The 25,852-nt window shown below is 51.2% G+C and overlaps 1 protein-coding gene across 2 annotated transcripts in view; it reads left to right on the forward strand.

Annotated features, from left to right (window-relative positions):
- HIF3A (hypoxia inducible factor 3 subunit alpha) overlaps positions 1-25,852 on the forward strand; it is a 63,600-nt gene that overhangs the window by 28,991 nt on the left and 8,757 nt on the right. For both annotated transcript variants that reach the window (XM_081200286.1, XM_081200285.1), the window contains exons 3-13: positions 4,256-4,401; positions 6,182-6,266; positions 7,875-7,984; positions 9,798-10,012; positions 11,311-11,417; positions 14,028-14,175; positions 17,315-17,475; positions 17,592-17,833; positions 19,507-19,602; positions 23,049-23,431; positions 25,281-25,392. In XM_081200286.1, the coding sequence (XP_081056412.1) occupies positions 4,256-4,401; positions 6,182-6,266; positions 7,875-7,984; positions 9,798-10,012; positions 11,311-11,417; positions 14,028-14,175; positions 17,315-17,475; positions 17,592-17,833; positions 19,507-19,602; positions 23,049-23,431; positions 25,281-25,392 (1,805 nt within the window). The remainder of the gene's footprint in view (positions 1-4,255; positions 4,402-6,181; positions 6,267-7,874; positions 7,985-9,797; positions 10,013-11,310; positions 11,418-14,027; positions 14,176-17,314; positions 17,476-17,591; positions 17,834-19,506; positions 19,603-23,048; positions 23,432-25,280; positions 25,393-25,852) is intronic.

A 25,852-nucleotide genomic window follows, 5' to 3' on the forward strand; every position in this document is an offset into this window, starting at 1 on the left:
GGGCTAGCTCTGGTGGTGGTTTTGAAATTGAGGAGTGGGGGCAAGGATGCCTAGTGGTCTGGCCGTCTGAAAGCAGTGAGGCCCAGCTCCGAGGGCCTTCTGGTGGTTCCCTTAGTGCAAGAAGCCATGTTACAGGGAACCAGGCTTGAGGGCCTTCTTGGTAGTGGCGCCATCCCACCAGATGTCAAGGAAATAAATAATTATTTGACCTTCTGTAGACATCTACCCTATATCAGGAAGCTATTAATGTGTGATGTTTTGTTGTGTTTTTGTATATTCTGTTGGAAGCTGCCCAGAGTGGCGAGGGCAACCTAGTCAGATGGGCAGGGTGCAAAAATCTATTATTATGATTATTAAAATTTGTGTACCACCCTTCATTCATAGATCTCAGGGTGATTCGCAAAATTAAAATACAAGATAAAAGAATACAAAGTACATAATAAAAACAAGGACAAAAGGACATTAGGATATTAATCAGCCAAAGGCTTGGTTGAAGATGAATGTTTTCACTTGGCGCCTAAAGGTGTATAACGAAGGTGCCAGGCGAGCCTTCCTGGGGAGAGCATGCCACAAATAGGGAGCCACCACCAAAAAGGCCCTGTTCTCATGTTGCTACCCTCCGGACCTCTCGTGGGGGAGGGACATGAGTAAGGACCTTCGATAATGATCTCAGGGTCTCAGGTAGGTTCATATGGAAAGAGGTCTTTGAGGTATTGCGCTCCTAAGTCGTTTAAGGCTTTATAGGCCAAAACCAGCACATTGAATTGGGCCCAGAAACTAATTGGCAGCTGGTGCAGTCAGGCCAGGATTGGTGTAATATGCTCAAACTGCCTTGCCCCCGTGAGCAGCCCTACGTACATTGCAGTAATCTAAACTAGAGGTTACCAGAGCATAGAAGCCAGGCTTTCCCTGCCCAAAAGCATCCTAGTGGCTGGGCTGTGTGGAGCTGCAATTATCCATTTTTGTTATCTGTACTAAATTCCACGATTCCTAAGTTGCAAGCTGACCCTCTGCCCTTTGCTGCTTGAAGGGCTTTTTGCCAGCTTCCTGATAGTAAGGTAAAAAGGTAACGGGACCCCTGACCATTAGGTCCAGTCATGACTGGGGTTGCGGCGCTCATCTCGCTTTATTGGCCGAGGGAGCCGGCGTACAGCTTCCGGGTCATGTGGCCAGCATGACTAAGCCGCTTCTGACGAACCAGAGCAGCACACGGAAACGCTGTTTACCTTCCCGCCGGAGTGGTACCTATTTATCTACTTGCACTTTGACGTGCTTTTGAATTGCTAGGTTGGCAGGAGCAGGGACCCAGCAATGGGAGCTCACCCCGTCGCGGGGATTCAAACTGCCGACCTTCTGATCGGCAAGTCCTAGGCTCTGTGGTTTAACCCACAGCGCCACCCGCATCCCTTGATAGTAAGGTAGCTACAGGTATTTCCTGGAGGCAAACGTACATCTGTCCAGGTGTTTATAACTTCAGGGCTGAATTATTACCGTGAGTTCTGGGTGGACGGCTGAGACAGCTTCCCTTGGCTGCCAGTGTGCCCGCGGCCCAACAATTTTGGTACAGTGGTGCCTCGCAAGACGAAATTAATTCATTCCGCAAGTCTCTTCGTCTTGCGAGTTTTTCGTCTTGCGATGCACGGTTTCCCATAGGAATGCATTGAAAATCAATTAATGCGTTCCTAGGGAAACCGCCTTCAGACCAGGTCCGGGGACAGTCTGTCCCCGGACCTCTTCTGAAGGCTGGGGGGGGGGATAAGGGCTTTTCTTCCCACCCCCAGCATTTTAAAAAACTCCGGGACAGCGGAGGACTTCTCCGCTGTCCGGGCAATCTTAAAATGCTGGCGGGCGGCATTTTAAAATCGCCCCGGGACAGCGGAGGACTTCTCCGCTGTCCGGGGCGATTTAAAAGCCCCTGGGAAGGCAGGCAGGGGGGACAAAGACTTTTGCCCCCCGCCAGCCTTCAGAAGGTGTTCCCGCCCCCCGCCCCGCTTCGGAGCACCGTTCCGAAGCCGGGCGGTGGGGGAAGGTGTTCCCACCCCCCCGCCCCGCTTCGGAGCACCGTTCCGAAGCGGGGCGGTGGGGGAAGGTGTTCCCACCCCCCCGCCCCGCTTCGGAGCACCGGGAGAAGCGATCTCCCCGCAGCCCCTTGCTTCAAAAGAGGTCCGGGGGCAGCCCCCGGACCTCTTTTGAAGCAAGGGGCGGCGGGGAGAAGCGATCTTCTCCCCGCAGCCCCAGGTCCGGGGACAGCGGGAAGCGCTTGCCGCTGCCCCCGGACCTCTTTTGAAGCAAGGGGTGGCGGGGAGAAGCGATCTTCTCCCCGCAGCCCCAGGTCCGGGGACAGCGGGAAGCGCTTGCCGCTGCCCCCGGACCTCTTTTGAAGCAAGGGGCGGCGGGGAGAAGCGATCTTCTCCCCGCAGCCCCAGGTCCGGGGACAGCGGGAAGCGCTTGCCGCTGCCCCCGGACCTCTTTTGAAGCAAGGGGCGGCGGGGAGAAGCGATCTTCACCCCGCAGCCCCTTGCTTCAAAAGAGGTCCGGGGGCAGCGGGAAGCGCTTCCCGCTGTCCCCGGACCTGGGGCTGCGGGGAGAAGATCGCTTCTCCCCGCCGCCCCTTGCTTCAAAAGAGAAGACCCGCTGTCCCCGGGGCAAGCTTCATTTTGCGAAGCAAGCCCATAGGGAAATTCGTCTTGCGAGGCAACTCGAAAATGAAAAAACCTTTCGTTTCGCGAGTTTTTCTTCTCGCGAGGCGTCCGTCTTGCGGGGTACCACTGTACTTGTATACAAGGTGCTAGACAACACAGTTACTTGAAAGATCTTCTTGTTCCCTAGATACCTGTTCAGGTTGTGTACTCATTGGCAGGTGGTGTGATAGTTGCTGAAGATACCTGAGCCCTGCCCTGTGACATCCTAGCATTGCATCCCCTTTTTCATGGAGTCCTCTCCCTGTACAAATTAGACAGGCGCCAACCGTAGTGGCCTTTCAGCATCCATTGAAAGCCTTTTAAATTGACAACTCTTCCCTGACTGGTGATCTCAGCTGTGGCTTTCGTCAATTTCTGGGTGTTAAAATATGTACTGTGCCTACTGTGTCATGTTTCCTGAAGGATTCTGCTTTGAAAGTTTTGGATGTAAAGCAACATCGGCCCCATTCAAACCATACATTTAAAGCGCTTTGATTCCACTTTAAACAGTCATCGCTTCCCCCAAAGAATCCTGGGAGCTGTAGTTTATTAAGGGCACTCAGAGTTCTTGGAAAACCTCACTGTTGCCATCTTAGAGCTACAATTCCCTGAGAAGAGGGATTGATTGTTACGCTTTTCTTGCTCTGGGAGTGCAGTGTGTGTATGTGTATTTCTATTAATGTAAAATAAAAAAACCATAATCAAATGTACAAAACAAAGAAGCAGTACATAGACTGTATTTTCCAAAAAAAAATTTCGCTTATTAAATTGATGTACCTCCTTTCATCACAGGATATCAGGGTGGTTCACAGAATAAATAAATAGGGAGCAGATAATGTTGAAAAATGAAAGCATCCAAACACATAGAGCAGGGGTCTGCAACCTTTAAGACAAAAAGAGCCACTTGGACCCGTTTCCGAAGGAAAAAAAACTGGGAGCCACTAACGCACGCACCGCCCCCATGCGACGTCACAGCCAGTACAGCGCCCGCCACAGTGGGGAGTGTCGGGGCGCACAATGCGCTTCCTCCCCTCGCTAGTATCCGCCCTGGAGCCGCGGCAAAGGTGTAAAAGAGCCACATGCGGCTCCGGAGCCGCAGGTTGCAGACCCCTGACATAGAGGAACCAAATTTCACATTCGGATGAGGGAAGAAAGTTCTGCATATCGAAATTCGACATGTAAGGAATGTTCTGGGTTTTGTGAGTTATTTTCTATGCAGTAGCTAAAGCCCACATAATGTTGTACCACAGCCAGAGGTTTAAAGTTCGTAGCGTCTTCCATTTCTGGGCCCAAGGAGTTCTCACTGCGGCCCAGGATCATTGTAAGACGTTCCTTAGGTCAGAAAGCTGCAGTTTGATCACCCCACAAGTTCCAGAGAGCGAGTGGCAAGGAGGTTTGAAAGCGGCATTCTCAGGAGGAGCCATGAACTTCCAGATTGGTTGTTTCCAACAAGATGCCTTGTGTATGTGCCATCCAGGCTGCCCCAGAGTTGAGGGTCCTGTCTCTGTGCCATGGCACGTACCTGAGCGAGCTTTGCCCTGAAGCATCTCTTTTTCTGCTTCCTTTAAAACCAGGAGAATGGAGAGATGAGGTGGAGGCAGAGGAGCAGGTGGACGCTTATTACCTGAAGGCTCTGGATGGCTTCCTCATGGTCCTGACCGAGGAAGGGGACATGATCTACCTCTCTGAGAACGTCAACAAGCACCTGGGCCTCAGTCAGGTGAGGCGCTGCCACCTGGCCAGGACCAGAGGACACCTGTGCAGGTTGATGACGTGGGGGACCTACGAAAGTCAGGGGGGTGCTGTTCTGCAGTTCCACAAAACTGGCAGGAGGTATTTTGCCTGGGCAGGTTAACCAGGGCGGGGAACCTTTCTCAGCTTGAAGGCTGGATTCCCTTCCAAGGGCCGCATGCCAAAAATGTGTGGGGCCAGGTGGGAAATTGGGGCAGGGCAGTGGGTGTGACTCCTACCTTTGTGCAGTTGGTTATGTTCCCAGTCACATCTTTCTGTCCTGGCCTCTTTTGGTGGTGGGAGATGAACCGGCTCTGATTCTCCTGCTGCCAAGAACTTCCCTGAAGCCAGCTCCCCGTAGATCACGCCCTCTCTAATGGGGGACTTGGCAATTTGTTTTTACTCTGGACATTTCTGCCGTGGGCAACATAGGAACTTAAGACGGGCCCTGCTGGATTCAGCCAAAGTCCAGCACCTTCTTCTTCCAGTGGCCAAATCCAGTGGGAAAATCACCAGGAGGACATGAGCACAACTGGGCTCTTCCTTGCTTGTGATTCCTGGCAGCTGGCATACAGAGGTTTACTGCTTCTGGCAACCATGATCTGTAATAGGAAGATGGCAAACTCCCCTGTTGCTTTCAGGGTGAGGAGGAGGTCATCCCAAGATTTTGCTTCCAGGCAGCTGCTTCCTAACCAAGACCCTGAGGGCAAAGGGGTATGGGTGGGCCTGACCAGGAAGACAGCAGCCCAGAATATTAACAGGGCAGCCCAATGAAGATCAGTGTTTGGGGCGAGAGCCTGTGACCTTTTGAAAGAGAGTGTTCATTGTGGAAGTAGTTGCTATGCACTTTGAAATTACTTGTGCAACTTGGCAGTCCGGAAACAAAGGCTTTATATTGTCTTTATTTTGTGTGCACTGGAAAATTAAGGACAACACTTTTCTTTCATTCTTGCTGAATCGCAGTCAGTGTTGGCATTCCTCTGGCGGAAAAAAAAATCCCCTGTGGCAGATTGATTGCTGAATGGATTGTTTTATTTTACTGGAGTAGTTACAGCATGATGATGCCTTTGACGTTTCACTCAGCCCTGTGATTTTGGGAGTGGAGTCTTGCCCTCAGGAAAGGGTTGCTAGAAAATAACGTTTTCTAGTTTTCACTTCCAAAATCTTGTTTTTCTTCTTAATCCTGAGAGAGAATTATTACATTTTCTCCAAAATATTTTTTCAGATCATGCTGGGGTTTTCCCCCCTCTTTAACTTTCCTCTTTTTGGAAACGGAATGCACTCAGGTTGCTGCAAACCAAGCTGAACCAATGCGTTTCTTTATCCCCAAGCAACCAGAATTCTTGACATGGGCAAAATTCGCTTTCCCCTCTGACGGTGCTGGTTGTACTGAGGCCGGTAGTTTTCTCCTGCTAAGCACCTGCTCTGAAACGGCTGCAGAAGTTTTTGCTCAAGACTCAGAAGCAACCTAAAAGCAAAACAGAGGCGTTCGGGAAAATGTGCCCTTCGCGATATGTGATGCGGCTTTATTGAATTGCTGGCGTACGTGGGAGAGTGAAAGGGAACACAGGAAGGAGGTGGGATTTCTGATTGGCTGGCTCCAGAGAGCCCCGACCAACTGGCTGCTTTCTAGCAGATCTCGGCTCCTTTGCATGTGCTCCTAGCATATGGTGTCCTGCTAGGCTTAGCGGAGGCAGTGTGCTGGCTCCAACCTCCCCCCACCCCGTGCGTTGCTTTCTGATGTCCCCAATTCTCTTTCCTTCCGCTAGCTGGAGCTCATTGGTCACAGCGTCTTTGACTTCATTCATCCCTGTGATCAAGAAGAACTGCAAGATGTATTGAGCCCAAGGCAAGGTGAGTGCCTCTCCCCCATCCTCTCCCATGCATGCCCGTTGGGCCTTGAGAAATGTTCCTCCCCGTGACCCACACACAAACAGAGCGTCTTTATCTCACAGACTCCTCGTGATGTGCTAATAGCAGGCGTGGACCCCCCCCCCCCATCTGCACTGTGCGTTTTGAAGCAGGAACATTGCCGCTTTAAGCAATCGTGGCTTCCCCCAAAGGATTCTGGGAAGTGTGGTTTGTTAAGGGGAGGGGGCTGAGAGCTGTTTGGGGGCTCCTTCCAGAGCTACAGTTCCCAGAGTGGCTTAACAGTCAACCCCGCTTCCCAGGGAACTATGGGAACTGTAGTCAAAATAAAAAAATTCCTTCCAGTAGCACCTTAAAGACCAACTAAGTTAGTTCTTGGTATGAGCTTTCGTGTGCATGCACACTTCTTCTGACGCACGGCACTGCCCTCCCTACATTTTCTTCTGAAGAAGTGTGCATGCACACGAAAGCTCATACCAAGAACTAACTTAGTTGGTCTTTAAGGTGCTACTGGAAGGAATTTTTTTATTTTGACTATGGCAGACCAACACGGCTACCTATCTACTATGGGAACTGTAGTTCCCAGAGGAGAATTAAGAGCCTCCCAGTGACTCTCAGCACCCAAAACAAACTACAACTACCAGGGTTCTTGGGGAGAAGCTATGTCTGTTTAAAGTTGTAGCACAGGACTTTAAAAATGTATGTTGTAGAGGTGGCCTTATTCTCCCACTGTCATGAAAACAACCAGGGAGGTGTCGGCAGACTCGCAGGAGTAACAGAAGTACAGTCATACCTCAGGTTAGATATGCTTCAGGTTGAGCGTTTTCAGGTTACGCTCCGCAGCTACCCGGAAGTAATGGAACGCGTTACTTCCAGGTTTCGCCGCATGCGCAGAAGCTCAAAATGGCGTCACGCGCATGCGTGGAAGCGGCGAAACGTGACCCGCAGCCGCGTGCTACGTTCTACTCAGGATGCGAACAGGGCTCCGGAACGGATCCTGTTCGCATCAAGAGGTACCACTGTACAAAAACGCTTTTTAAAGAAATGGGTGGAGGGTGAACTTTAACAGAGTTGGGGAGGCCTGAAAAACTGCTTGGTGCGCACCCTCGCAGTGGGCATGGAATGTGTGGCTTTTGGTGGGGAGAAACAGCAAAAAATAGGGTGGAATGCAGTGGAACGGAATATGCCCACAAGGGTCCTGCGAGGTGGCTCAGGTTGAGAGATTGCGACTTGCCCGAGGTCACCCACCAGTTTGGGGCAGTGTATGCTGCTCCCTCCCTCCCTATGCTATCTTCAAAACAGCCCTGTGAGGTAGGCTAATTTGAGAGACAGTGACAAGACTGAGCTTCATGGCTGAGGGGTGGGATTTGAACCCGTTTCTCCCAGGTCCTAGTCTGGCGCACGGCACTGCGCTCCTTACATTTTCTTATAATTAAAATGTGCATCCAGAACTTGATTTCCCCTTCTCCTCTTCCTGCCGCAGAAGAAGCACGTTCTCCTCCCTCCCCGGACTCCCGACTCCTGCTCCCTCCCTGCACCAGCCTTTGAACTAGTGCCCCCTTGACAGGCTTTTCCATCTCTAATCCCCCCCAGGTTTCTCAAAGAAGAAGGAGGTGAAGACAGAACGCAGCTTCTCCCTGCGCATGAAGAGCACCCTCACGACCAGGGGGCGCACCGTCAACCTCAAGTCCGCCACCTGGAAAGTGAGCGAATGCGTCTTAAGAGGGTGTGCATGGAACCAAATGGGTTTTGTGTTGGGAGTATGTGGGAAAGAGGGTTCTTTTCACAAAGTGGGGCAATGCCACCCCCCTGGGGGGCGCTGGAACAATCCAGAGGGGCGGTAGTCGCCTGGGTTGCAAGGCGGAGGGGGGGGAGGGAGGGAAGGAGCGTTGAATAAAAATAATGGGGCGGTAAAGAAACATACATGCATAAAAGAAAACAAATTTGTCCCTGCATCTTTCTGTTTGTTTTCTTAAAGAAGGTAGCTTTCCGGGGGGCACAGAGTAATTGGTTGTTGTTTTTTTCCTGAAAAGGGTTCAAATAAAGAGGGACGCGGGTGGCACTGTAGGTTAAACCACAGAGCCTAGGACTTGCTGATCAGAAGGTCGGCGGTTCGAATCCCCGCAACGGGGTGAGCTCCCGTTGCTCGGTCCCTGCTCCTGCCAACCTAGCAGTTCGAAAGCACCTCAAAGTGCAAGTAGATAAATAGGTACCGCTCCGGCGGGAAGGTAAACGGCATTTCCGTGCGCTGCTCTGGTTTGCCAGAAGCGGCTTAGTCATGCTGGCCACATGACCCGGAAGCTGTACGCCGGCTCCCTCGGCCAGTAAAGCGAGATGAGCGCTGCAACCCCAGAGTCGGCCACGACTGGACCTAATGGTCAGGGGTCCCTTTACCTTTACCTTCAGTTCAAATAAGTTTGGGAATCTGCTCTAGAGCAAAGTGCCACTCTGGAAAAAGGAGGGCCTCACTGTGGCAGCGGCACCGAGGGCATCGTTATAGAAATGAAAGGGCTGAAAACCATGGCTTGGACCAGCACGAAGGCGGCACAAAATGATGATGGTGATGATAATAACTATATTTATATTTTTGGGTGGGATTGCACATATAACTGCTATCTTTCTCAAGTTTGTGTGTGTGTGTGTGTGTGTGTGTGTGTGTGTGTGTGTATGCACACACACACTCACACACACAGTGGTACCTTGGTAGTCGAACGGCTTGGCTCCCGAAAGATGCAAACCCAGAAGTGAGTGCTTCAGTTTGTGAACTTTTTTCAGAAGCCAAATGTCTTCCGTGGCTTCCGATTGAGGGCAGGAAGCTCCTGCAGCCAATCGGAATCCGCACCTTGGTTTTCGAACCATTCTGGGAATCGAATGGACTACTGGAACAGATAAAATTCGAGAACCAAGGTACCACTGTATATTCTTTTCCCCATCACTGTTAAGGTGGGATAGACGCATCGTACAGACGCGCAACGGGTGGTTTTGTATTTGCAACTCGTTACCTGAAAATTAGGGACGCAGGTAGCTCTGTGGGTTAAACCACAGAGCCTAGGACTTGCCAGTCAGAAGGTGGGCAGTTCAAATCCCCGCGACGGGGTGAGCTCCCGTTGCTGGGTCCCTGCTCCTGCCAACCTAGCAGTTTGAAAGCACGTCAAAGTTCAAGTAGATAAATAGGTACCACTCCGGCAGGAAGGTAAACGGCGTTTCCATGCCCTGCTCTGGTTCTCCAGAATCGGCGTAGTCATGCTAGCCACATGACCTGGAAGCTGTAAGCCGGCTGCCTCGGCCAGTAAAGCGAGATGAGCGCCGCAACCCCAGAGTCGGTCGCGGCTGGACCTAATGGTCAGGGGTCCCTTTACCTTTACATCTGAAAATTAAAGTCTTCAAAACCCAAGCAGCATGAATGAAAATTTAAGGATGTTTCTGAGAGGCAGCACCATCTTAGAACACCTTCTGGAGGGGGGTCTGTGAATGAATTGGTGGGTTGGAACTGCCCCAGTTCTTCTTCTCTCGCAGGTGCTCCATTGCTCTGGCCATATGCGGTCCTATGCGCCCGCCAAGCCAGCAGCGGGGAAGGAGGCAGAAGGCGGCTTCGTGGAGCCCCCTTTGCGGTGTTTGGTGCTGATCTGCGAGGCCATCCCGCACCCCGCTAACATCGAGACCCCGCTGGACAGCGGCACCTTCCTCAGCCGCCACACCATGGACATGAAGTTTACCTATTGCGACGACAGGTGAGCATGAGGCACAGAGGGCTGGGAAATTGCGCCGGGTGGGGCTGATGGGAATTGCCATCCAAAACGGCCGTGCTGGCTGGCGCTCGCGGGGCTAGCAGAGCAACTGGGGTAAAGCATACGGACCAGAGAGAAAGGAAATTTCTAATACTTCACCCAATGGCAAACGGAACAAGAACACTATATAACTTGAGGAGGATTGTATTTACAGGCCATGTTGAGGGCCGGGAGACATGTTCAGCCACGCTTTCTGAGGTAAACTTCCTTCAGAAGGGCTTTCCCCTCCAACTCCTCCAACGGTCAAATCTGAATGGTCTTCCTCACTGACAGCGAATTTCCAGCTGACTCCAGACAGTCAGTCCGCAGTCAGCTGGTCAAACACAGTGGTACCTCTGGTTGCGAACGGGATCTGTTCTGGAGGACCGTTCGCAACACGAAAGGAACGCAACCTGCAGCGGTGCGTCTACGCACGCGTGGGTTGCGATTTGCAGCTTCTGTGCACGCGCGTGGTGCCATTTTGTGTATCTGCGCATGCGCGGGCGGCGAAACCTGGAAGTAATCCTTTCTGGTACTTCCGGGTTGCCGCGGGACGCAACCTGAAAAAACGTAACACGAAGCAAGCGTAACATGAGGTATGACTGTAGCAGAATTAACTCAGGGTCCTCAACGTTGAACTGATGGGAGTTGTTGTCCATAGCATTTGGAAGAAAACCAGGCTGACAAAGACCAGGATCAGGCCATGAGCTGAGGCGGTCCGTTGGAGGCAGTTGGTGGGGAGCCAGGGGATCCCATGTTCCGGCACTTTCCGGGAACGGGCAATGCAGTACCCACCTCTTGCTTGAGAATTAGGAGCTCTTTTGTGGCTCCGCTGGGTGTTTCTCCCACCCTACTTTGCCCTGGCAGTTTTTGAGGACTCCCCACCCCCAAAGTTGCAGGAGGAAGTGATGAATGAGAGGGAGATATTGGCGGTGACAGAACTTCTCTGACATCGGGGGGGATTTTTCTGCCGTCTTGCCTCGAGGGCAGTGAAGAAAGAAGCATGAGGGACACCCAGAGCTGATAGTGGCTCCTGTAGTCATGATCTTACGCAAAAACCGCTTTGCAAATTCTGTCTGAAAAGTGGTATATAAATACTGGAAATAAATAAAATAAAATAAGGGAGTTGGTTTTGGGTATCTGAGCCCCTTGGCCATTGATGTGGCGGTTCTGTAAAGGTACATGTGAAGTGGAACAGTTGCCTCCACCCTTGGGTAGAGATCTTCCACTCTGCCTCTCTCATGCGACATCTCCCCCGGCAGGATTGCAGAGGTGGCTGGTTACACGCCTGAAGACTTGCTGGGCTGCTCCATTTACGAGTATATCCACGCCCTGGACTCTGATTCTGTCAGCAAGAGCATCAACACCCGTAAGTTACACCTTCCCTGAGTGTCACACACACACGGAGCGGGATCCTGATCTGGGGGAAACCGTTCCCTGCAGCAAAAATGGAAAAGAGAAGAACTTTGACTGCATTCGCGTGTCATGGCTTCTCCCAGAGAATTCTGGGAGATGAGAGTTGTTAGGAGGCCCCTCTGATCCCAGAGCTACAATTCCCTGAGTGATTTAACAATCCATCCTTCTGCCCAGGGAATTATGGGAACTGTAGTTCCGGGAGAGCAATGGGGTGTCCTAACAACTGTCGGCATTTTTGAGCAACCGCAGCTCCCAGAATCCTTTGGGTGAAACCATGGCTGTTTAAAGTGGTATCACTGCACTGGCTTTCCTCCAGTTTGCTTTATTGCGGCCTTGGTGCAGGGTACAGAACGTAGTATCAGGAATCAAAGCTTACCACCTTGCTCGCCATGGCTCTCACTTCTCCTAAACTAAGTTTCTAGTCCTTAAACTTGAAGAGGTGTTGGGCAGAACCTCAGAATACAGAGACGGCTGGGGACTACTTGTTCTGCCTTATTCCTTGCCTGTTTGTCTGTGGCTGGTGGAAGCAGGGTAAACGAAAGGCCAAATGATCAGATAAATACTAACTTCATTTTCATGATTCATGCAAGCTGGTGGATTCAGCTTTTTTTTTTTTTGGTGCAGAATGTGTATTTTTTACACACATTTAAGCACACGCAGTATGGAACCAAACAGGACAACTGCTGTGTCCTGGGCCGCTTCCTTCTGTTAATCAGGCATCGTAATACAGAGAAGCCGATTTCTTTGCAACGTTGCCTTGTCTCTATTTTAAAAAGCAAGTTCCTAGTCCTCATTATTTCAAAGGCAAGAACTGGGGAACCGAAATCAACAGAGTTGGCTGGTGCCTTCCTCGCGGCTCCCAGTTTTCCTTGCTTCCCCACGTGCACCGTCATTCAATGTCCCTGTCGCTGTACATTTCCCCCCCAAATTCCCCATAAATTCCTCAGTTTCTTTTCTTTCCCTTGTTGCTGGCACTGAATGTAGAGTGGATTCTGAGGTGGTTGAGCCAACATGAAATGATGTTTCTGGCAGAGTGGACCATTCATGTGCAGTGCTTTCAACAAGCCACATACAAGGCGGGGCGAGAACTCCTGCGGGGTCCCTTCAAAAGGGGGGGACTTAGTGAGGGAACAGTGGACACAATCTCTTCAGTTTCTGCTGCAGATAAGAGCAGGTCTTTGCCAACCTGGTGCTTCCCCAGTTTTTTTGGATTACAGCTCCCATGAGCTCCAGAAAACATGTTCCAGCTGGCTGAGGCTCATGGGAGTTGTAGTCCCCGCTGGCTGGAGCTGGTCAGAATTGTAGGCCACATTCACACTAAGCAGTCCTGGCTTGCCGCAAGGAATTTTGGGACCTGCAGTTTGTTAAGTGTGCTGAGAATCGTTTTGAGACCCCGGTATCCCTCCCAGAGCTGAAATTCTCAGCTTCAAGAGGGGTTGATTGCTAAACCACCCTGGGAACTGTAGTTCTGTGAGGGGAATAGGGCTCCTCCAAACACCCGGGTGGCGCTGTGGGTAAAACCTCAGCGCCTAGGACTTGCCGATCGCATGGTCGGCGGTTCGAATCCCCACGGCGGGGTGTGCTCCCGTCGTTCGGTCCCAGCGCCTGCCAACCTAGCAGATCGAAAGCACCCCCAGGTGCAAGTAGATAAATAGGGACCGCTTACCAGCGGGAAGGTAAACGGCGTTTCCGTGTGCTGCGCTGGCTCGCCAGATGCAGCTTGTCACGCTGGCCACGTGACCCGGAAGTGTCTGCGGACAGCACTGGCTCCCAGCCTCTAGAGTGAGATGAGCGCACAACCCTAGAGTCTGTCAAGACTGGCCCGTACGGGCATGGGTACCTTTACCTTTACCTTTAAATGCCCTAAATGGGGTGGCGAAGTGGTCTAAACCACAGAGCCTAGGACTTGCCGATCAGAAGGTCAGTAGTTCAAATCCCCGCAACGGGGTGAGCTCCCGTTGCTCGGTCCCTGCTCCTGCCAACCTAGCAGTTCGAAAGCATGTCAAAGTGCAAGTAGATAAATAGGTACCACTCCTGCGGGAAGGTAAACGGCATTTCCGTGAGCTGCTCTGGTTCGCCAGAAGCGGCTTAGTCATGCTGGCCACATGACCGGGAAGCTGTACGCCGGCTCCCTCGGCCAATAAAGCAAGATGAGCGCCGCAACCCCAGAGTCGCCATGACTGGACCTAACGGTCAGGGGTCCCTTCACCTAAACACCCTCATCACCCTTAACAACTAAATACAGCCCCCAGAATTCTTTTGGGGAAGCCAGGACTGTGCCAAGTTGTAATGCCTTAAATGTGGGTGCAGCCCTAGCTCAACGCATCAGGAGGGCACCAACGCAGCAAAAAGGGCCTTGCAGGCATTTAAAGATGAGTGGGACGCTCTACGTCAAGAGGGAGAAAATCTGCCTTGGTGGGGGATTTCCAGTTCCGTAAGCGAGTAGCTTGTAAACAAGAGTGGCTGCCGCCTGTTCCGCCTTCCTGTCTCGCTGCCTCCACCTCCCAGCTTATCCGTTTGTCTGTCTGTTCTAGACTGTCTGTGTTTCACTTCCTTCTGGTAGTGCTGAGCAAGGGGCAGGCGGTAACCGGGCAGTACCGTTTCCTGGCCAGGAACGGCGGCTACCTGTGGACCCAGACTCAAGCCACGGTCATCTCCAGCAGCAAAAACTCCCAGCCCGAGAGCATCGTCTGTGTACACTTCATCTTGAGGTCAGAATCCGGGAAGGGGTGGTGTGTCTCTTAAGTGTCCATCCCCTGCCCCCAGATGAATGAACAATCCTGGACTGGGAGGCTTGTAGGAACAGTGAATATTATATAGAGATGCCCTGGGGGGTTTTTGTTTAGTTTGTTGGCGCGGTGGTGAAAAGAGCGACTTAAATTTTCTTGCAATCAAATGACTATGGTCTTGTCATTACGTTCTCTAAATTGACAACATTCCCACTGTGGAGTCCTTTACCACTTACATTTCCTTTCCCCCAGAGTGTTTTTTAATTAAATTTAAGTGTAGAGAAATGCAGAAGGAAAACAAAGGAACCAAAAATGTAAATTGTCACAGTCTTGGAGAACAGAACTATAATACAGCTCAGAAGGAACAACGGACTGTCATCTAGCACTCTCTGGTTTTCTTCAGAGATTTAGCATATAGAGCAGGCATAGGCAAACTCCAGCCCTCCAGATGTTTGGGACTACAATTCCCATCATCCCTGACCATTGGTCCTGTTAGCTGGGGTGATGGGAAGTGTAGTCCCAAAACAGCTGGAGGGCCGAAGTTTGCCTATGCCTGATAGAAAGCATATGAACAAAAGAAAGCACACAACCCCGTGCGACTTTCAGATTTTTACCATTTTTGGAACGGATCTTGTGGCAAAGCTTCCAAGAAACGTGAAACCTCAGGTTTGGGGGATTGTGCTGTTTTTAAGTTACTCAGTGGCAAGTGTTATGTTTCTTCGGAGGTAAGAAAGCCAGGGTCTTATCATTAGCTACCAGACACAAGGAATCCCCCTTGTTCCTAATTTGGTTTTGGGGAAGTAGCCTGGAGATCTTGTCAACAACTCTAGACAGGGTAATTTTGTATTTTCAGTCTGAACAGTAGTGTTGGGCAACACGGAGTTCGTGAGTTGAGTTTTTAAGTACAGCCGTACCTCGGAAGTCGGACATAATCCGTCCTGGACGTCCGTCCGGCTTACAAAACGTTCGAAAACCAAATCGCGGCTTCTGATTGGAGGCTCGGGTTCCGAAAGAACGTTTGCAAAACTGGAACAATCACTTTTGGGTTTGCGGCATTTGGGAGCCAGTGCACATTCTGTTGGGGCTTGTCTGGCCACTTTTGGAAACAGGGAGAGTGGACTAGGTGGATCCAGAAGCGCTCATCTTGTGTTCAGATGTCAAAGAGAAAAACAACTACCAGACTTTCAGAAGACATCTGAAGGCAGCCCTGTTTAGGGAAGCTTTTAATGTTTAATAGGTTATTGTATTTTAATATTCTGTTGAAAGCCGCCCAGAGTGGCTGGGTATAAATAATAAATTATTATTATTATTATTATTATTATTATTATTATTATTATTATTATTATTATTATTATTATTATTATTTATGTAATTGCATCTGGTTAGTTAATACAGGCAACTCCCCATTTACGCACATTCAAGGCACATGGGAATGTGCATGCGTGGCACGAAAAGGGGCAAGAATGGCCCTAAAACAGAAAAAAAGATGTGAGAAAACAATCCCACAAGCCTTTGCAAGTGCAATCCCAGGACTTTGGATTTTGAGCGAGGAAGTTCGGAGGGAGCGATTGTGCTGAAGTTCAGTGGATTTTTGCTATTTTTGAAAGGGTTTTCCAAGAGTTCCCAGAGGTGTAGCTTGCTGACTTTTTCTGTGTCCTTCCCAGTGTGCGCGATTTCACTTAAATGCGCGGTGCTTCGGAACGTGAACCCCACATAAGTGGGGAGTTACCTGTACAGTGGTACCTTGGGTTACATATGTTTCAGGTTACATACGCTTCAGGTTACAGACTCCGCTAACCCAGAAATAGTACCTCGGGTTAAGAACTTTGCTTCAGGATGAGAACAGAAATCGTGCTGTGGTGGCGCGGCGGGAGCAGGAGGCCCCATTAGCTAAAGTGGTGCTTCAGGTTAAGAACAGTTTCAGGTTAAGAACGGACCTCCGGAACGAATTAAGTACTTAACCCGAGGTACCACTGCAGTTTAACACGGCAGCCTCAAAACTGGTAATCAAAGCTCCCCAACGCATGCCATAGTTGTGTCCTCATCACTAGATAGCTCTGGGAGCTCATGTTCAGCAAAAGCAGAGGTTTGGAGCTTTCTCAGTCGTTGATTTGATGCCGACTGCGTTCCCTTTTTTTATTCTTCCGCCCGGCAGTAGAATTAATCTGCACCCGCTGCCACTTTATGCATCAGAGGCCTTCTCAAGGCAAGGAGACAAAGAGCTAGGCACCCACCTTGCTTGGTAGCAGGCCTTGCCTCTGCCTTATTTTATTTTATTCGAAATGAATATGAATATTGTGTGTGTGTGTGTAATAATAATAATAATAATAATAATAATAATAATAATAATAATTTTATTTATACCCCGCCCTCCCTGGCCAGAGCTGGGCTCAAGGCGGCTGACACCAGTAAAATTACAGTAAAAACATAATGGGGGGGGGGACACGGACCAATTTAAAATACAGGTTAAAATGCAATTTAAAATGCAGCCTCATTTTAAAAGTCAAAACCATAAGGGGAGGGAAACATAAGGGTCAGACTGAGTCTAAACCAAAGGCCAGGCAGAAAAGCTCTGTCTTGCAGGCCCTGCAGAAAGATGTCAAGTCCCGCAGGGCCCTGGTCTCTTGTGACAGAGCGTTCCACCAAGTTGGGGCCAGTACTGAAAAGGCCCTGGCCCTAGTTGAGACCAATCTAACCACCTCGCAACCTGGGACCTCCAAGGTGTTGTCATTTGTGGACCTTAAGGTCCTCTGCAGGGCATACCAGGAGAGACGGTCCCGTAGGTACCTGGGTCCGTAAATACGTGGGTACATAGAGAGAGAGAGAGAGAGAGAGAGAGAGAGAGAGAGAGAGAGAGAAGAGGAAGAAAAAGAGATGTAAAATATTGGCAACCACACCCTCCCTGGCCACTCAGGTGTCTGTGGTTGCCAGTTGCATTGGCCCTGCCGTGCGTGGTTAACATAAGGTTACCAGATTTTTTTCAATGAATCCGGGGACACTTTTCAACTTCAATGAATTTTCTATGTGGACTGATTTGTAAATCCAGGGACTGTCCCGGGGAAACGGGGACATCTGGTATCCTTAGGTTCACAACCTCCTTGCCTCGACGCCCTTTTTACAGCCAGGTGGAAGAGATGGGCCTGGTACTCTCCTTGGAGCAGACCGAGCGGCAGGGGGAGCACCGCCGGCTGCCCCCGCCCTCCCTCGAGGGGCTGGACTCCGACGGGGCCCTTGACGACCTGGATGCCAACGGGGGAGACACCATCATCAACCTCAGCTTTGGTATGGAGCGGCGGCGGCGGGAGTCACGGGCGGGAGGTTTTCTGTGGGGCAGGGAGTTCAGGAAACAAGCCGGACCCTCACCTGTGATGCCGTCGCTCCCTCTTTCCTCTCCCCAGAGCTGCGCGGCCCCAAAGTCCTGGCCTTCCTGCGCCCCGCCAACATCAGCGAAGAGGAGCTGCAGGTGGACCCCAAGCGTTTCTGCAGCCCTGACCTCCAGAAGCTTCTGGGCCCCATCTTTGACCCTCCCGGGGCCCAGAGCCAAGCGCCAGGGACGCTGCGGGCAAGGCCTCCGGCCGTACCACCGAAGCCTGCTCCGGTTGCCAAGAACGCTTCTGGAGGCAGGAGCCCAGTGAACCCGGTAAGGAGGTTGTGGACTTTAGGAAGGGAGTCCTTCTCCATGTGGGTTGAATTTAGAGTGCAGGCACATGGCCTGCCTAGGGGATTTGGTGCCTCGGAGGCTGTGTTGCAGAGACAGAGTCACCTGCAAGGAGGGGGAGAAGAGGAGGGTTATTTGGTGAAGGAATGGGGATATAAAGGTAAAGGGACCCCTGACCATTAGGTCCAGTCGTGACCGACTCTGGGGTTGTGGCGCTCATCTCGCTTTACTGGCCGAGGGAGCTGGCGTACAGCTTCCGGGTCATGTGGCCAGCATGACTAAGCTGCTTCTGGCGAATCAGAGCAGCGCATGGAAACACTGTTTACCTTTCCACCGGAGCAGTACCTATTTATCTACTTGCACTAGTGTGCTTTCGAACTGCTAGGTTGGCAGGAGCAGGGACCGAGCAACGGGAGCTCACCCCATCGCGGGGATTCGAACCGCGACCTTCTGATCGGCAAGTCCTGGGCTCTGTGGTTTAACCCACAGCGCCACCTGCGTCCCTAATGGGGATGTATCACTGTGCAAATTACAAGGGTGACCAGGCCTGTGCATTTAAGAACGTCGGAATGGCCCTGGATCTGTCAGGCTTCAGGGAATTGGATCCCCCTCCATCACAGCATGCTGCCAGTAATGAAAAGACTAGAAGCTCTTAGCAGTATCTTTTATTCAATAGTCACAGAGAGAGGCATAGAAATGCTGCCTCTTGGGGTAATGGCATTGGTCCGAGTTATCTCCTCTGCCTTTCCCTTCTCAGTCATCAACAGCACCATTGGCTGCTTAGGGCCAATTGCCTCTTTGCTCTTTGCTCTCCTACTTTCACTGCTCGCCGGTTTCTGGGAGAAGCGGGGTCTGGGATGCTCTGCTCCTCCATTTCCCAGCTTTGTCCCTCTCTGAGCTGTGACCCTCTGCAAACCACCGTTGTAAATCTATCCTGTCCTTCTCTTCTCGGGAAGGTACAGGAGAAGGGGGATCGCTACCATTCATCCTCAGTCCGGTCCCTGACAGGATCAGACCTAAAGCCCTTTTTAGACCAGCATTCTGTTCTTGCAGTGGCCAAGCAGGTCCCTGTAAGCAGAGCGCCCACAGTGCATTCCTAACCTTGTGATCAGGTTTCCAGAGTCCCTAAGATGGTTGGAGGGTGCCTTGTACGCCTCCTTCCGGTAACTCCTGTAGCCAAACTGGTGAAAAATGCCTTGCTCCCCATTCCTTTGGACCAGCCTTTTTCAACCTGTGGGTCCCCAGATGTTGCTGAACTACAACTCCCATCACCCCTAGCAAGCAAGGCCAGAGCTCAGGGATGATGGGAGTTGTAGTCCAACAACATCTGGGGACCCACAGGTTGAGCACCGCTGCTTTGGACCAACCCAGCGAGGCCGAGAGGAGGGTCTTGTCATCTGGGCAGTCCAGGATCTCCAGACAACCTGCCCAGGCTTCCCGGGGAGAAAACCCTGCGCTGTGACTTCACCCCCAGAGGCACACTGCATTGTGTGTCTCAAGACAGATGGGATGACAACAGATCAGGTTTCCCTTATAAGAAATGAGACTCTACTCTGTTTGAGATCCGCACTTGGAACTGTCGGGGGCTTGATCCTAGAAACATTGGCAAAGCAAGAGAATCTTCGCCAATGTTTTGCTTTTGTTTCCCCCTCCAGGTCGAGCTGCCAGAAGAGCTGCTTTTTGACATGGAGAACGTGCAGAAGCTCTTCGCTTCCAGCAGGGAGACTCAGACAATGGAGACGGCCCTGCAGGTATCATTGGGCAGGGAAGGCTCTCTGCTAGTGAGAGCCAGTGTGGTGTAGTGGTTAAGAGCAGTAGACTCGTAATCTGGGGAACCGGGTTCGCGTCTCCACTCCTCCACATGCAGCTGCTAGGTGACCTTGGGCCAGTCACACTTCTCTGAAGTCTCTCAGCCCCACTCACCTCACAGAGTGTTTGTTGTGGGGGAGGAAGGGAAAGGAGAATGTGAGCCGCTTTGAGACTCCTTCGGGTAGTGATAAAGCGGGATATCAAATCCAAACTCCTCCTCTGCTTTGGGGGCTCCCAGCCTCAGACAGAGAGTGCTCAGGTCCATTGCGTGGCGAGTTCCCACCCCCCGTGGAAATAATGACACATGACAAAATTATTAAGGTTAATGGGCTAAATAAGGCCACAAATTTATTGATTACAGGTGGTGAGCGGTATTGGCTTGGGCATTGGTCCTAACCGACTACATCCGACTTCAGCCCATCTGCTTGAAGTCTGGGAAGGGTTAACCACCAGTAAGGGGAGTCCTGCTGATGCACATCAACTAGGAATTCCTCCGGGGTCACCGATAGGGGGCGTGCCTTAGGCCCTCACCTCCCCAGGCTTCGGACAGGGCCACGCCCCCGGAATCCTTTATCGGACTGCCCTTCAATATGCGGGGCAGGCAATGGCGCTACCTCCCCTCTTCCGTCTACAGAACAATACCAATGCCTAACACCAATACCAAGAAAGTTGTGACGATTTGCTACGAGGTAGGCGAAAACCAAGTGGCTGGTGCCAATTTGCCCAGTGGAAAAATTCCTACCAGGCCCCTCAACGGTGACCAACCGAGTACTCAGGTCCATTCCCATGCGTGTTCATTCAGTTTGGTACTGAACTCACTGGGCTTCAAATGCCAGCGTTCATTTTGTTTTTACAAGCCAAGTTTCTAGCCCTTAAAGTTATGGAAATGTCACAAGCCAGAGTGGGAGCCTTACGTCATCAGGGAGGGAGCAGGCTTCCAGTAGCCAACACAATAAAGCAGTTGCTGCGAAGCAACAAGAAGAAAAAGCCACATGTACACAGTTAGCGGAAGTCACATTCAAGCACATGCTTCAAGTACCATATTTTTTGCTCTATAGGATGCACTTTTCCCCCTCCAAAAATTAAGGGGAAATGTGTGTGCGTCCTGTGAGCGAATGCAGGCTGCGCGGCTAAGCCCAAAGCCAGAACGGGGAGACGGAGCGCTGCGGAGCCTTTGGAGCGCAGCGCAAGTTCCCGCTGCGCTCCAAAGGCTTCAGGCTTCAGGGACAGCCTTTGGAGTTGTAGAGGCTCCAAAGGCTGTCCCCGAAGCCAGAACAGTGAGACGGAGCGCTGCGGAGCAGCGCTTCCCCCCACCGCCAGCCCCACAAGCTCAGGGGGCAACGGGAAGGCGGCGTACCGCCTTTGCACTGCTCCCCGACCTGGTCTTTGAGGCTGGCAGTGGGCTTTGGGTTGCCTTCACTGAAGCCTGGAGAGCGAGAGGGGTCAGTGCGCACCGACCCCTCTCGCTCTCCAGGCTTCCAAGGTAGCCGCCTGAAGCCTCCAGAGCGCAGCGGGATCTCCCGCTGCCCTCCGGAGGCTTTGGGTGAATGCACCTTGTTTTAGAGGAGGGGAACAAGAAAAAAAATTTTTTTCCCCTGTTCTCCCCCTACTATGGTCCGGTGCGTCCTATAGAGCGAAAAATACTGTCTTTCAGCATTGGTTCAGTGCCAACAGCATGTGCGCCGAACATAGAAATGGCTTTGTTTATGCCCAGGTGACTTAAATTATGACTTAGATGGGTGCCAGTGATATTGGGCTGCAGCTCTCATCATTCCTGACTGCTCGCTATGCTGGTGGGAGCTGGCGCCTCGTACTTGTTCTGTGCCCCTTCCCTCTCCTTCCTTCGTGAGCGAGAGAAGGGTTGTGAAAACTTCCAGTTCCACTTCTGACGAAAACCACAGCTTTCTGCTATGTATGAACTCGGGGAACTGTGATTTAGTGGGAGGAAACAAACCCAAGATATCATCTTACGGTTTGATTACCCTGGTTTGTTTTCACTAACTCGAATTAGCATGAATTTCAGTTCCCCAAGTTTGCACTTGAAAGGGAAACGTTCCTCCTCTCGAGGAGACAGATGGAGAAGAGGTGCGGTTCATTCACTGTCATTGAAGCCATGCTTTAGGTCAGCTGAGGGCTGATGGGAGTTGTAGTCCAAAACAACTAGAGGGCATCAGGATGGCGAAGGTTGGCACAGAGCTTTGCCGCCTCAACCAGTTGGCCTTTAATGGTGTCACAGGATTTACTTAAAAAAATAAAATAAATAGCTCATATATTTATATCCCTCTTAACAATTACAAAGTCTCTAAGCTGCTTACAAAAAACAAATGCAATATAGCAAATATAAAATCTGTACAATTTTTATGTACATTGGTACCTCTATTTACGGACTTGATCAGTTCCGGGGTGCCGTTTGCACCCCAAAAAGTCTGTAACTAGAGTGTCGCTTCTGCGCACACATGCGGCGCGTTAGAGCGCTTCTGTGCATGTGCAAAGCATGCAGAACGCTTCTGCGCATGCATGCGCGGCGAAACCTGGAAGTGTACACTTCTGGGTATGCCGCGTTTGCAAGCCGAAAAGACGCAACATAAACCCAACTTAACACGAGGTATGACTGTACTGTACAAAATAATTTTTTTCCTTGCAAAATTACAGTGGTACCTCGTGATGCGAACGGGATCTGTTCCAGAGCCCCGTTCGCATCCAGAACCAAACGTAACTAGTGACGGCACGTCTGCGCACGCACGCGTTGCTTTTCGCCGCTTCTGTTCATGCGCGTGACGTCACTTTGAGCGTCTGCGCATGCACGAGCGGCGAAGCCCAGAAGTAACGTGCTCCGTTACTTTCAGGTTGCCGCGGAGCGCAACTCGAACGCGCTCAACATGGAGCATATTCAACCCGAGGTATGACTGTATCCCTAAACAGTTATTTAAAAAAAACACTAACGTGTTTTATTTTATTTTTTAGAATATTTGTTCTCCCTGCTCCCCTAAATTCTATAGTACCTGTCAATTTAGGAATGTTGTGTTTTCTTTTAAAAAATGGAATCTATGAGGCCGGCACCATCATTTGGCATCCTTGACAAGCTGATGAAGTCTCTGGTCCCCACTGATTCTTTCCCTGAGTTTTCTATTGGTATTATTTTATTATTATCTGGTGTCATGAGCAGCAATGCACAGCCTTGGTCTAGCCGCCATTAAACTTCCCTTGGCATAGCTGTGTCTGCCTATCGCCAAGTAAGCCTGACACTTGTCTGCCGGCGAAGCTGGGAGCTCATCAAAGGACATTTTGCCTCTTGAGAATGTGAATTTCCGCAAGCCTCTCCCGAGCTCCCCCCCCCCCCCCGCAAACGTTCCCATTGTCGCTGACAGCTCTCTGCCGCCCCCTGCAGGACTACGAAGGCCTGGACCTGGAGATGCTGGCCCCGTACATCTCGATGGACGACGATTTCCAGCTCAGCAGCACCGACCACCCGCCCTGGCTGGCCGAGAAACGGGGCGGCGTCCCGGGGCCGGGGACCCGGCCAACCTCGCCGCCCCCGCGGCCTCGCTCCAGAAGCTTCCACGGAGTCTCCCCCCGCCCACCCGAGCAGACCACTCTCCCCCGCTGGGGCAGCGACACCAGCCTGAGCCACCCCCGCCCTGCCCAGCCCCCAGGGAGCCCCCCATGCGGGGCAGAGCAAGTGGTGGAGATGGTGGCGTCCGTCAAGATCCAGGCCGTGCAGGACGGGAGCGGCCAAAATGGCCAGGCAGCCTCCGTGGGTGGGAGGAAGAGGTAAGGCAGGGGTCAGCAAACGGTTTCAGCAGGGGGCCAGTCCACTGTCCCTTAGACCTTGGGGGCCGGACTATATTGGGGGGGGGTGAATGAATTCCTATGCCCCACAAATAACCCAGAGATGCATTTTAAATAAAAGGACACATTCTACTCATGCAAAAACACCAGGCAGGCCCCACAAATAACCCAGAAATTCATTTTAAATAAAAGGACACATTCTACTCATGTAAAAACTAAGGGAGCTGGGCATGTTTAGCCTGGAGAAGAGGAGGTTAAGGTATATGATAGCCATGTTCAAATATATAAAAGGATGTCACATAGAGGAGGGAGAAAGGTTGTTTTCTGCTGCTCCAGAGAAGCGGACACGGAGCAATGGATCCAAACTACAAGAAAGAAGATTCCACCTAAACATTAGGAAGAACTTCCTGACAGTAAGAGCTGTTCGACAGTGGAATTTGCTGCCAAGGAGTGTGGTGGAGTCTCCTACTTTGGAGGTCTTTAAGCAGAGGCTTGACAACCATATGTCAGGAGTGCTCTGATGGTGTTTCCTGCTTGGCAGGGGGTTGGACTCGATGGCCCTTGTGGTCTCTTCCAACTCTAGGATTCTATGAAAAACACGCTGATTCCCGGACCATCTGTGGGCCGGATTGAGAAGGCGATTGGGCCACATCTGACCCACGGGCCTTAGTTTGCCTACCCATGAAGTAAGGGGAGGGTTGGCTTTTATATAGCAATTTTTAAATAAAAAATGATATGCCCCTCCAGGGCGGCTTGCAAGTGAAATGGTAAACTGGGAGCAGAAATAATAAAGCCAACACCCTTATTCCACTCTCAGAACTAGAGTTCACTGTGAAGAGAGGTTGAGCGCTAAAACCACTTTGACAACTTTCCGCATTCGCCCCCCCTTTTTAAAAAACCACACGTCTTTTTTATTTTATCTTCATTTATGAAAATATAGAGGGGGGGGGAGACAGAAAAAAGCGAGAATGAAAGAAAAAAGACATTACCATGCGTAAATATACAAATGTGTATATTCGTATCATTCTAATACACAGATAATTGTTGGTAACCTAATATATTCTGCGCAAACTCAATCCAAATGGGATTTCCCGCATCCTTAGCAAACTACAGCTCCCAGAATTCTTTGGGGGAAAGCCATACCTGTTTAGGAGTGGTGTCATCGTGCTTTAAATGTAGCCTCAGTTTCTGGCAGTGTTTTAGCATTAATACTTAACTGACCACCTCGTTTTTACATAATTTAAAAATTAAGTAAAAAGGGGGGGGAGGATGTTGGATTATAGTTTTAAAGTCCTGTTCTTTGTGCCCGCGCTACATCCTATTTTTATCTGTGAGCCACCTTGAGTTCTGCCAGGGAAAAAGGTGGGGTAAAGGTAAAGGGACCCCTGACCATTTAAGTCTAGTCGTGGCCGACTCGGGGGTTGCGGCGCTCATCTCGCTTTATTGGCCGAGGGAGCCGGCGTTCAGCTTCCGGGTCATGTGGCCAGCATGACTAAGCCACTTCTGGCGAACCAGAGCAGCACACAGAAACGCCGTTTACCTTCCCGCCGGAGTGGTACCTATTTATCTACTTGCACTTTGACATGCTTTCAAACTGCTAGGTTGGCAGGAGCAGGGACCGAGCAACGGGAGCTCACCCCATCACGGGGATTCGAACCGCCGACATTCTGATCGGCAAGTCCTAGGCTCTGTGGTTTAACCCACAGGGCCACTTGCGTCCCATAAAAAAAGGTGGGGTATGAATGAATAAATAAATACATAGGTAATTTTGTCTGGGCATAATTTCATACCGTCTTCTTTCTCCCACCTCCTTCTGCTGTTCACCCAACAGGGCCCGGGAGCTGAGTGTGGAGGAAGAGAGAGATGTCTTCCTGGAGGCAGGGCTCCCTAAGCGCACCCGTGGCCTGGAGCCCGATGGCTTCCTGATGCCCTCCCTTAGCCTGGTAGGTGCTGAAATCACCCATCCATAGGAGGGAGGGAAACCTCTTCCAATCCATTTCCGCCAAAGCTCCCTCCTGCCCAGATCACAGGAGGCTCCCTTGCGAGGAACCTCTTTCGTTTCTGTGGCTGGGTGGCAGGACGTCTGCTAGGCATGTAGAAGGTCCTCCGTTCAACCCCCGGCCTCTCAAGGTGGGGCCGGGAGAGATCCACTGCCTGAAACCCTGGAAGAGTCACCTTTGACGTTGTCCGTTAGGTGTTTAAAGGTAAAGGGACCCCTGACCATTAGGTCCAGCTATGGCCGACTCTGGGGTTGTGGCGCTCATCTCGCTTTATTGGCCGAGGGAGCCGGCGTACAGCTTCCAGGTCATGTGGCCAGCATGACTAAGCTGCTTCTAGCGAACCAGAGCAGCGCACGGAAACGCCGTTTACCTTCCCTCTGGAGCGGTACCTATTTATCTACTT

This window comes from Podarcis bocagei, assembly GCF_964188305.1.
Source record: "Podarcis bocagei genome assembly, chromosome: 7".
Classification (NCBI taxonomy): domain Eukaryota; kingdom Metazoa; phylum Chordata; class Lepidosauria; order Squamata; family Lacertidae; genus Podarcis; species Podarcis bocagei.